This window comes from Cervus canadensis, chromosome 16, assembly GCF_019320065.1.
Source record: "Cervus canadensis isolate Bull #8, Minnesota chromosome 16, ASM1932006v1, whole genome shotgun sequence".
Lineage (NCBI taxonomy): Eukaryota > Metazoa > Chordata > Mammalia > Artiodactyla > Cervidae > Cervus > Cervus canadensis.
In genome coordinates this window covers 1,419,652-1,432,523 of record NC_057401.1, presented here as the reverse complement: position 1 = coordinate 1,432,523, position 12,872 = coordinate 1,419,652, and the positions used below count along the sequence as shown (strand labels likewise).

Below are 12,872 nucleotides of genomic sequence, written 5' to 3'. Positions count from 1 at the left end.
TCCGAACAATGAACAGGAGCCGAGCAGCTCTGCTCCCGCTGCCTGGGCAGCACCATCTGTAGCGAGAGTCGCCCTCGTCACGCCCCTCAGACTCGATTCACCTCTGCAGTGACACCACCTGAGAGCCAAGAAGGGGCTGCTGGGAGGGGCAGGCATATTTCAACGCTTTCAGCGTGAGGGTGATTCATTCTGACATGGAAATCGGAAGGTGAAACCTGAGAAAGGCTCACTTGAAAAAAAACAAAACAGAACAGTAATACAAGACATATAACTAGTCTTAGCAAGAATAGTTTCCAATCACCTACACAAACCACCTTGCACAAACAAACCATGTCACACATCATCTAAATGGTCAGCAAACTCTAGGCATGAATAAACATCACAAGAACATCTTTCTTCCCATGCCTTTCTCCTCCTCTTTATGGGATGGGATTCAGGCAGCAATTTTGGATGCACCATGTTAACCAGGCACTGGGGGGGGAAGTCTTTACAATGAAGTGGTTCCTGAATGTTTCTGTGACTACCCAGCAATTTACATAAATATTCAAGCCTCACTCTGAATAAATCCCAGATAGGTGATGACTGATCCTCTGCTTTTTAAGACTCCTTGTTCCTTGCACCGTTTGCTTCTCATTGTATCACTGACACCAGCACGAACAGAAAGGAATTTCAAATTGGAAAGCCTTGAGATGAGGGTACAGAGAACAGAACTGACCCTCAAAAGTCATCTTTTTCAATCTCACAAAAAGGAGTGGTGTCAGGAAATCATGAATATTGACATATAAGCCCTATGTACTCATAGCTGGAGGATATGGGGCCATCCAGTTCATCCCCTCAAAAGCAGGGAGCCCTAAGGCTGGGGGTGCTGGCTGGGGACTGATGGTCACCAGAGATCAGTTTGGGTGAGTTCTGACTACGACCGCTGCCCAAGTCCACTGTCTTTCCCTGCTCTCCAGGAAACACCATTACATGGAGAAAGGCAACGTCCAGAGTGGCTGTGTAACACGCTCCTGTGAAAGTAATAAAACGAGACCAGGAGACTCTACCGTATACATGTGTTTGCTTGCTTATACAATGAGTGCCCAGGAAGCAAACCCAACAGGAGACCAGAGGCACTGGTGCCTCCATGAAGGGACTGGAAATTTACCTACTTCCTCTCACGTAGAGTAAAAACCTCACAGCAAAGGAGCTCCAGATTGGACTTCCTAGTGTTTCAGAGGTTTAGACTCCGTGCTTCCAATGTAGGGGCCAGGGGTTTAATCCCTGGATGGAAAACTAAGATCCCACATGCCACACAGCACAGCCAAACTGAAAACAAAAATTACATGAAAATGACTCCAGATCTAGCCTCTTATTAAACCTTCTCAGGAAAAACAAATAGCACAGCCTATGTTTTCTTTAAATTAGTTTCAATTCTGATATTTAAGTTGTCAGCTGCTTTCTACTCTCCCCCTTCATTCAGACTAAGGGAGTTCTTAGAGAAGAAACATTTGGTAACTGGGCAGCATGTGATGGGCACGTGGGGTTTCAGGCACCCCCCACCAGCCAAGATGTTTCACACTCACCTTGTTTTTTAAAGAGATTGCTCTGGACTATCTCATTCATGGACTGGACTTTCTGCTTCTGGAGCTTCACGGGGGGGATGCACGTGTAGAATTCGTAGAGGAGTTGGCTAAGGGCAGGAAAAACAGGAGCACGGAGAAGTCATCAAACCAAGGCCTGCCACCTCCTGACCAGTCCTCCCCAGTCTGCCGGCTGTGGAAGCAGAAACAGCACACACCTTGCTCCCTTTGCCACCCCTCCCCCTGCCCCATGTGTGATATGCCTTCAGTAAACATGCATAGTTGGTCTTGATGTTGAATACTAATACCAACAAGCACTCAAAAAGGTGTGAAAATCGGAAAATAACATCAAGAACCTCAACCTCAGGCACATGTTTTGCACTTGACATCTACTGTGCCATGGAAACATCACAACTTTATGAGGCAGATCCAATGCTTATCTCAATTTTACAAGCGGGAAAAGTAAGGTTTAAAAAGATTAACTTTTCCAATGTTACACAGTTAAGGGATCAAAGAAACAAGGGTTTAAAACCAGGTTCTAATTTCATTTCCATGCCATTTTATTTTTCTAATGTTTTATACTTGGTAATGTTTTAGATATCTTAAAAAGGTCCTAATTTAAAAAAAAACAACTGTGAAAAGTTGTAGATTAGAACAAGTCTGGAATATGAAAAAGAAGACAGCTCTTTCCAATAAAGTGAAAATAAAAATGCCACTGAAACAAAATTATAACCCCTGTCAGCTTTGCAAAATAAGCTCATTGTGTTCATTTCTTTCAAATCCTCATTAAGCATCTATTTAGTATGTGACAGGCAATGTGCAGGGCAGAGGGGATAGAATAGAAACAGACTTGGTCCCCGTTGGCATGGAACTTACATTCTAATGAAGGTCAATGTACAACACAAAAGCAAGCAAATCAATACAGGGCCAGATATGCAATGAAATGAATAGGGAGCTGTAATGGTACAGGGGTTAAGGGAAGAATTTAATTTATTTACAATATTCAGAGGTAGCTTCCCCAAGAGGACAACATTCAGCTTGAGACCAGAAGAATGAGAAGCCAGCAGAAATCTTCATGTGAACAGTGGAAAAGCTGATGAGAGCTGAATAAAGTCTGGAAAGCACTGAATAGAGTCATGCCAATGTTAATGTCTTAGTTTCGGTAACTATACTGTAGTTGTCTAAATGTGAATAAGGGGAGCTTAGTGAGAAGTATGTAGGAATTCTCCATATACTGTCTCTGCAGCTCTTTTCTAAATCTAAAGGTATTCCAATATAAATGGTTTTTAGGGACTTCCCTGGCAGTCCAGGGGTTAAGACTGTGCCTTCCAGGGCAGGGAGTGTGAGTTCGACCCCTGGTTAGGGAGATAAGACCCCACATGCCACACAGCATGGCCAAAAAGTTTAATTTTCTATATGCTATCTTGCAACTTAAGTGAATTTGGGAAAAGGAAGAAGAGGGTATATCTGGCTCAGATGCCCCCAAATGGCATAAGCATATTGAGATAATGTGCTCCTCTCATGAAAGGAATGGGGTGAAGGAGGAAAAACTAAAAGGGAGCCCATCTCATTATGCCATTACATATGCATCGGTGGTTCTCTATTTGTAACCACAGGGCTTACAGGGCAAAGAATGGAACCCCAAAAACCTTCAAGCCCAGGCGAAAGGGAGACATTTTCACTAAACATAAGTTTTTTAACCTACATGTTTCATATTCTGTATCATTGTGCATGCACGTGTGCTCAGTCCTGTCTGACTCTTTACCATCCACGGACTGGAGCCCCCCAGGTTCCTCTGTCCATGAGATTTATCAGGCAAGAATACTGGAGTAGGGTGCCATTTCCTCCTCCAGGAGATCTTCCTGACCCAGGTATCAAATGCACGTCTCCTATGTCTCCTTCATTGCAGGCAGATTCTTTAAGCCACCAAGGATTGATATCAATGATACAATTCTTTATCATTGGTATCAATCAAAAAAAGATGCTTATTTTACAGCTAGTTTTCCCCAAATCTGACACAAACAAAGGAAAATATAACAATCGCACACTGAAGTCCCTGGAGGAAGCTCCACCCACCTGTCCCCTCTGTCCCCATGCTGAGTGCCGTCTGGAATTCCCCACAGGAACCCTCCTCCCTCTCTGCATCCCTGGCTTGGCCACAGAGCCCAGGAAAGTATAGCATCAGCTCTCACCTGAGTAACTTTGCATCAAAGACGGTTTCCACATCATGGAGGACAGACGGGATGTATTTCAAAGCTGCCACCTAGGTAGAAAGTAAAATAAACATGAGTTACGTCCACGGCCAGTGACTCTGCCAACAATTCTGCCTGGTGGCCAGGATGCTCTGCAACAGGACACAGACCGAGGAAGAGTGAGCCTACATCCTGGGTACTGCTACAGCGACTCAAACTCCACGTGTAGACTGAAACCTTGGACATATGAGTTTCTTCTACCTTCAAGGGCCGAGAAATGTATAGTAGAACAATCGTAGGTTTGGAAGTTATATACACTTACAGTCAAATCCTGGTTCTACTCCTTAGTAGCCATGTGACTTTGGACAAAACACTTACCCTCCCCGATTTCTCATTTTCCTTGTCTATAAAATAGAGGAAATAATGCCTATTTCGCAGGATTGCAAAGATTAAAAATAATATAAATGAGGCATCCAGCAGAGAGCCAGGCACGTTTGGGATGCTGTGTAAAGGGTAACTTCTATCATCACTGAAAGACAGTGTGCCTGAGTTGTACTGTTGGTGGTAAGGATGGCGTGCACTGAGTTCTATTTCTAATTTCTCTCCTTGGCCAATTTGAGAACAATCGTGGGCGCATTTCCGAATCTACTAGCTGGACTAGGAAAACTGGGCATTATGGTGGGTGGACTTTTCCCCACTGTGTGAGGTGACTGATGCCCCCAGAGGTGGGAGACACACCCAGGGCCTCGTGAAACAGCACCATTTGCTGAACAACCGAGTAGACTGTGACTTCTACAAGGAGAGTTGTGAGTCACCTATTTGGAAAATAATGTTTAAAAAGCTGGTAGGTGTATGCACTTTATATTTTCTTTCTTCTCTTTTTCTTTTTCTGTATATTCTAAATGTTCTGTAGTCAACAAGTCAACAAATATCATCCTTTAGGGCTTCCCTGGTGACTCAGTGGTAAAGAATCCGCCTGCCAATGTAGGAGACACGCGTTCGACCCCTGGGTCAGAAAGATGCCTTGGAGAAGGAAATGGCAACACACTCCAGTATTCTTGCCTGGGAAATCCCCATGGACAGAGGAGCCTGGGGGCCTACAGTCCATGTGGTCACAAAGAGTCAGACAGGACTAAGCGACTAATACAAAAACAATCACTGTTTTACAATTAAACCAAAATTAAAACAGTGAAAATTATTTTTTTAAATAAACTCTTCCTCCTAGCCATATACAGTTGAGTTTCTTAGTGAACATGGATAACCATTATGACTATGCTACACTGAATGCTCTCAGAGAAGACACCATGCTGTTAGATAATTTTATTAAACCCTATTTCCTCCCACAAGGGACACACTATTTTCATAGATCAGGAACCTCTAGGGCATCAAGATTTAATACCTAGGTCACAAAGTTAGCAAGTGGGAGAGTCAGACAGGCTGCTTACAGAGCCACTCCTTGTAACCCTCAGGCTACACGCCCACCTCACTCAAATAGCAACTCTCTCTCTCCATGCCTTCATGCTTATTCTTCTTGTTATTAATGAATTTTGCATGTCAGACTTATACGGTTGTTATTTTAAAATTTCGGACAAGTATTAGTAGGAAAATTATCCCTGAAGCCCTGTAACTCCATCTCTGCCCCAATCCCTCCTGCTCAGCTCAGAAGAGGTCACTGTCAGTGTTGCAATGAGTCCTGATTGCTTTCTATGCATGAACATGTGTGTGTTGTGTGTGTTGCATGTATGAGCCTGTGCATGTGTACGTGTGTGCACAGTTCTATAACCTGCTTTTTGCAGCTAACCATGTACCACCAGGGTTTTTGCCATCATTTCATAGAGTGCACTCTTCATTTCTCACCACTGCATAACAAGACTCATGTGGGTACACCAAGTTCTCCTTACTAATGGACTCCATGCTATCTTGGGCTTCCCTGGTAGCTTAGACAGTAAAGAATCATCTGCCTGCAATGCAGGAGACCCAGATTCAATACCTGGGTAGGGAAGATTCCCCTGGAGAAGGAAGTGGCAACCCACTCCAGTATTCTTTTTTTTTTTTTATCTTAATAAAGTTTTTTTTTCATTTATTTTTATTAGTTGGAGGCTAATTACTTTATAATATTGTAGTGGTTTTTGTCATACATTGACATGAATCAGCCATGGATTTACATGTATTCCCCATCCTGATTCCCCCTCCCACCTCCCTCTCTACCCGATCCCTCTGGGTCTTCCCAGTGCACCAGGCCCGAGCACTTGTCTCATGCATCCAACCTGGGCTGGTGATCTGTTTCACCATAGATAATATACATGTTTCGATGTTGTTCTCTCGAAATATCCCACCCTCGCCTTCTCCCACTCCAGTATTGCCTGGAGAATTCTATGGACAGCGGAGCCTGGTGGGCTACAATCCATGGGGTCACAAAAGTCAGACACGACTGAGTGACTAACACTTTCACTGTCACACTTTCCCTGCTATCTGTAGTTTCTCTTTATTGTAAAATAAGTGACAAGAAAATATTAAACACATACATTTGTGTGTCTCTGAGAATCCCAATGGGATGGATGCACTGTTGAAGAGGAGCTAGTGCATCAGATGTATGTACACACATGCAAATGTACACACAAATGTATATACATATATGTTTAAGGAGAATTTGTCATATTACCTTAGAAAGAAGCAGTAATCACTTTCCTTAAACTTGCTAACACTAGTATGCAAATCTGTTTAATTTTGTCACCCTGATATATAATTTGCAGCTGTTAACTGCAACTCTTTGGGTCTAGTGCAGGTGGGCACCTTTTCTATATTTATTGAACAACTCTACTTACTATTGGCACAGTGGTAAAGAATCCACCTGTCAATGGAGGAGAAACAAGAGATGCATGTTTGATCCCTGGTCTGGGAAGATCCCCTAGAGAAGGAAATGGCAACCCCCTCCAGTATTATTGCCTGGAAAATTCCATGGACAGAGGAGTCTGGCAGGCTGCAGTCCATGGGGTTGGAAACAGTCGGACTTACTGAATGAGCACATATGCAAATATTTACTATCTACTTGCTTGTATTCTTTCTCCATTTTTCTTTTGGGTGATTTTTTTTCTTATTGGTGTGGAATTCTTTTATATATCATTAATATTAACCCCTTTGCAGTAACATATTTTGTAAGAATTTTCTTTTACTTCCCCTGTGGCTGACTGTTACTTTCTTTTAGCTTTGTTTATCATATCTTTCATTGCACAGAAGGATTTTAATTCTATGTTGTCAGATGCATCAGACCTTTTCTTTACAGTTATTGCATTTTATGTCTGAAGATATATTCTTTATTCTTTCAAATCAAGATGACAAGAGATAATAAGATTCCAGAGCAAACGTTTCTAAAACTAGGCTCTATTGGGACACCCTTGTCCTATAGGATGGTGTTGGGTATTCTGTGGGAGGGAGAGGACTTGCCAGCAAACAATTAGGGGAAAGTTTGGTTTAGGTGAAGATAAGCCAGTAAGGTGCATTTTTTTAGTTTTGATACTTTTTTTTTTTTGCAGAACTTCTCTGAATTTTAATATGTTAAGTTGCACTATGACATTCCTCCAGGCGATTATCATATACAGTGCCTTCCAGTCTAGTTGGTCAGACCATCTGTATCAGGAAACATCAAGATACAGCAAAAGCAGATGCCTGCAGGGCCGGGCAAGCAGCAGACAGAAGTGAAATAAGAAGAGCAGAGGCCAGTGGGAAGTGATCAGGTGTGTGGAACCCACACTCTAAAGAATGAGGCATTCTTGCTCACTTGTTTTAACACTGCTAGCCAAATCAAACACGCCTGCGGGCTGCACTTCTCCCATAGGCTGCCCCTTACAATCTCCTCATCCTAGAGACGCCACATGCTGAGGCACATGCCCTGATGAAGGCTGGTCCAAGCATTCAGACAAACTATTCCTTCCTTTCCTCTTAGGCTGAGGAACATAGGACGTAGTTCCTTCCTTTACTCGAGGCCCGCAGGGACCTGAGGTAGGGGGATTCCCAGTGCTCCGCCCAGCACCTGCAAGCACCTAGGGCCATCTCCTCACTCCCCAAGCCTCAGCATTTTCATGTGGGGCAAATGAGAGAAGGGAATGATGGCAAATAAAGCATACCTGGCACCTACTGTAAAGCCCAGCACACAGCGGGCCTCCAAAAGCGTGTGTGCTGCATCTCCCCCTCCTCATTTCTCTGCCACCAGCCAGCTCACTGCCCAGTGCCTGGACAAAGAATACTGTGGGCCCACCGATTAAAAACATAATTAAGACCAAAGCGAGGGGACAAAAACAGAAATGAAATCCTCAGCAAGTCAGGGAAAATCAGGACTCCGGTGTCTGCATAAGTTGCTGGCTTTCAAGCACTGCAGGTCATTCCAGGGCTTTGGCGTGATTCTGTAGAGCAGCAGGCACCAGGCATGTGTATGGACACTCATGCTTCGGTGCTTCAGCTGTGAGTGAGGAGGAGCTGGACGGGGACGAGGGTTACTTCGGAAGGAGCCCATCTTCCCAGCCTCCCAGCCCTGGGCTAGTGATAAAGTAAAACAAACCGAGTGCTTCACACCCTGAGACTCCAAGGGGGCGGAGTACTAAACTTCCATCTGACCCAGGCGGCCTCACAGAGAAGTGGCAGGCCTGTGGTTTTCTTTCCCGAAGGGGATGGAAGTTTGCCGAGGCCGCTGTCCTAGCCCTCGGGGGCCTGCCTACAGCCCTCGCCCTCACACGGCCCCGACACTCCTGAGCGTGTGACAGCAGGTGAGCTCAGCAGGCGCCAGCACCGAGCACCCCCGGGAGGCAGAGGAGCCCAGCACGAGTCCCGCCGGGTCTCCATCTGCGGCAAGTCTCTGAGGCCTGGGAACGAGAAACAGCCTGGCTTTCTAGACCCCTTGGCCTCCTGGGACCCATGTTGCTCCAATGTTGTTAATATTCTTCCTCTCGTTAATAGTACTACCACACATAAACCACTACTGTTGTATTATTGCTTTCATCTCACGGTGGAAAAACATGGAAGTGTTAGTCACTCAGTCATGTCTGACTCTTGGCAACCCCATGGAGTGTAGCCCACCAGGCTCCTCTGTCCTTGGAATTCTCCAGGTAAGAATACTGGAGTGAGTAGCCTTTCCCTTCTTCAGGGGACCTTCCCGACCCAGAGATGGAACTCAGATCTCCCACACTGCAGGCGGACTCTTTGCTGTTCGATCCACCAGGGAAGCCCTATCCCACAGTATATATCCCCATATCATATATAATATGTAAGAAAAACACAACAGAGGTATCCTTATGCATATATGTGTGTATATGAATATATATTTGGATTAATATATATTAATCCAAGTAGCAAACTATTAGTGGAAACTTTATCCATGCATGATCTCACTTCATTTTTACAACTACTCTAGGAATAAATACTGACATTCTGCTAGAGAGGTAAAATAACTTGCCAGAATACACACAGCTAATAAGCCACAGCCTGATAGCTCAGTTGGTAAAGAATCTGCCCGAAGTGCAGGAGACCCCGGTTAGATTCCTGGGTCGGCAAGATCCACTGGAGAAGGGATAGGCTAACCACTCCAGTAAACTTGGGCTTCCCTGCTGGCTCAGCTGGTAAAGAATCTGCCTGCAATGCAGGAGACCTGGGTTCGATCCCTGGGTTGGCAAGATCCCCTGGAGAAGGGAAAGGCTACCCACTCCAGTATCCTGGCCTGGAGAATTCCACGGACTGTATAAGCCATGGAGTCGCAAAGAGTCAGACACAACTGAGTGACTTGCACTTTCAATAAGCCACACAGCAAAGATACATACTTGATTCTTCCCAACTGGCTTCCGGCCAGTATGCTCTGCTACTGCCTACTCTGCTTTAGGAAAATTTCCATCTTGGCAAGTGGGGAAGTTCTAATAGAGGAGACAAAGCTGAACTCAGGGAGGAAGTAGATGGAGAAAAGTCACCCCATTAAGAGGAAAACTTTTTAAACTGCATGTTTATTTTGGCTGTGCCGCATCTTCACTGCTGCCAGGGCTTTCCTCTACTTGCAGTGAGTCGGGGGCAGTGACTCCTGTCCGGGCTTCTCCCTGTGGTGGCTTCTCTCACTGGAAGCGGAGCATGGGCTCTAGGGCCTGAGGGCTTCGGTAGTTGTGGTCCCAGGCTCTCAATAGTTGAGCCACGTGGGCTTAGCTGCTCTGAGGCATGGGGGATCTTCTCCGATTAGGGATCGAACCCGAGTCTCCTGCATTGGTAGGTGGATTCTTTACCACCAAGTCATCAGGGAAGCCCTATGAGGATGGCTTTTGAAAGAAGATACCATTTTTCTGATATGCCTCAAGAGTCCTTCTCACCACATACATGGGGGTTACAAGAAAGGCCACCAGGAAAACATTTTCCAGATCAGTAATTAGTTTATAACGTGGCTCCAAGTGAATCTCCCAGATGAATCATCAGTTCCAAGTCCCTCTGCCAGAAGCCAGGTACAGTGCTCAAGAAGAGAGCCAGACCCGAATCAAGCAGTAGTGATTTTACTGTCCCAAGGGGAGTCATAGAACACTTGTGATGATTTCTATCCAGAAGGACTTCACCAGAGCTGACAATCTTGGGCTGCAAGTGCTCAGCAAATGTTTAAGAATAACAAGAAAAATCAAAACCACACAGCTGCACTCCCTCAAACTCAAAGGGAATTTATCTTCTGTTTCTAGACTCCTCGTCTATCATCCTCTCTCTCCCCTACCCCCTCTGTCTTTCTCTTTCTCTCTCTCTTGGTCTGTCTCTCTTTGTCCCCCTCTGCTTCACAGAGTAAGACTGCACAGGACTGGTGCCAGGAGACAGACTTCTAGTGCAAAAGAATATATCTTGCAATGATGCAAAGTTGTACTAGAACACTAGGTGTCTTCCTCATTCAAGAGCTCTGACAATATTCCCATCCCACCAATTTACAATCCTTTTATTTTAGTCAAATGATGGACAGTCAAGGTCCCTGGAAACTGGACAGGCACTGGCACAGGGATTCACCATAGCTGACCAGAAGAAGCAGTCTTCTTAAAGATGCTGAGCTGTCCCTGAGGAAAATAGATCTGCTCTCCCCAGACATTCAACCCTGTCACTGGTCTTTCAGATGGACTTCACCAGAGCTGGTAATCCTGGGAATTATCATCAAGGCAAGGGAAGAGGGACCAACAGGGTCTGGGAGACTCATGTCTCCATGCTTTCCGTAACCCAGAGCTGTGCTGGCCCCTGAAGCTTAGCAGGAAGCAAGAGAGCTCAGTGTTTAAAACGGCTGGCTGAAGAGGCCAAGTTCAAATCCAAATGGGTCACTTTTATCTGCCTGTCCTTGGGGAAATTAACTCTCTATGCTCCAGTTTCTTCCTCAGGAGATTGAAGGGAATAAAGTCACCTACTTTATAAGATTGATGTGACGACCGAATGAAAAATGTGAGCCATCAGTATGACTCCAGCAGCCCCTTTGGAACAAAATTTCACCTATCCTCCATAAATCCCACATTCTCAAACATCACCTCTAAGTATGCAGCAGATGGTGGAAATGGGACAGCATTCCAATCATTAACAAGTTGAGGGGAAACTCCAGCTCTTGCTATTACACATGAGTCTCACTTCTCCCACCGCAGGCTCTGTATGCAGCCTGCAGGCCACATCCCAAGAATGAACCACATTCTTCCCTTGCTTCAGACTTTTGGATATTTTACAACAGTTAACAATGAAAAGGGAGGAAAGAAAGAGGCCTCGTTAATTAGCTCGAATTTGTGATACAGACCAGACATCTGCCCATCTGTACTGCTGTTTACGGAGCTTATTGCTTAACCACCTAGCATTTTGCCAAAAGATTCAATTCTTTAATGAAACCTTACTTTGCTTGGTGATTAGGAACTCAAGCTCTGGACTATACAGCCTAGATTCAAGTAACTTGCTACTTCTTAACTGTGATTAAGTTACTCAATCTCCCTAAGCCTCCATTTCCTCATCTGTAAAGTAGAGATAAGAAGAGTATTTGCCTAATAAGGTGTTTGTTATTTTAAAAAAATCAAATGAGCTAACTATATATAAAGCTTTTAGCTCAATGTGTCACACATAATAAATGCTAAAACATAAAATAGTGGAAGCCAGTATTCATTCTTTCACTGCTCCAGCTGAAAGGTATATAAGTGACAGTCACTGTTTCAGGTTCTGGAGACTTAAAAGGCAGAGGTCTCTGCTTCCTGGATGCTCCAGTGGCTATGTTAGCATGTGTGACGATCAGAGTGGCCAGGGGAGCAGACTCTGTAATTGAGTTGCTTATGTATTTCCACTCGTACCATCAAATTGGAGAACGATGAAGAATCACAATCTAAAGGACAATGGGTCAAACGGATCTGCACAACGTCACCAAATGGCCATGACTCACATTTGAGCTGCATCCAGTTCACAATGGTCAGATGTTGACCATCCCACCCTGCCACCAGCTTTATCTACAACAGGGCTGGCACACAGGGGGACTTCTGAGCATACCACCCATTCCAGAAAGCCCTGACCATACCCATCCTTTGTGAATTAGAGAATATTAACTTTGGCGTTAGAAGACCTGGGTGGAATAAAATTCTAGCGCTACCACCATGAATAGGTACACTTTAGGATGAATTATGTAACTTTATGAGCCTCTGTGGACAATGAAGACAACGATTCCTTGCAGACCTCTGGCAGGACTGAAAACACTGCATGTTAAAGCTTGGTTCATGCCTGATACACAATAGATACTCAATCAGTGAAAGATGTTTTTAATGCTCTTTCTACCCTCTTTGGATGGCTGGCTTTAAATTCTCCAGTTTCATGTGAGATACTGACATGCATCTCTGAACAATAAGGAAAACCACAGAAAGCAATTCACAAAAGCCAGGTGAGCCTCAAACATGAGAAATAACTAGCTTGGGTCCGAGAATTCACGTGGGCAAAGCTGAGACTGAAGGTGATGGCCCTAACTCTGAACTCAGGCAGGCATGAATTAGGGCTTCCGCCTAAGCCACTACCCAGCTGCAAGTGTAAGGTCTGAATGGGAATGTCAGTCGTTGGCATTCTCCACGCTCTCTCCCAAAGCTTACGGCAGACATTACTAGTAGACTACAGCACTCTTTCC

At 44.7% G+C, this 12,872-nt stretch overlaps 1 protein-coding gene across 1 annotated transcript in view; it reads right to left on the bottom strand.

Annotated features, from left to right (window-relative positions):
* Positions 1–12,872, bottom strand: part of DOCK2 (dedicator of cytokinesis 2) — a 468,222-nt gene that overhangs the window by 342,806 nt on the left and 112,544 nt on the right. Inside the window, 2 exon segments of the mRNA XM_043488772.1 lie at positions 1,566–1,672; positions 3,755–3,825. Of these exon segments, the coding sequence (XP_043344707.1) occupies positions 1,566–1,672; positions 3,755–3,825 (178 nt within the window).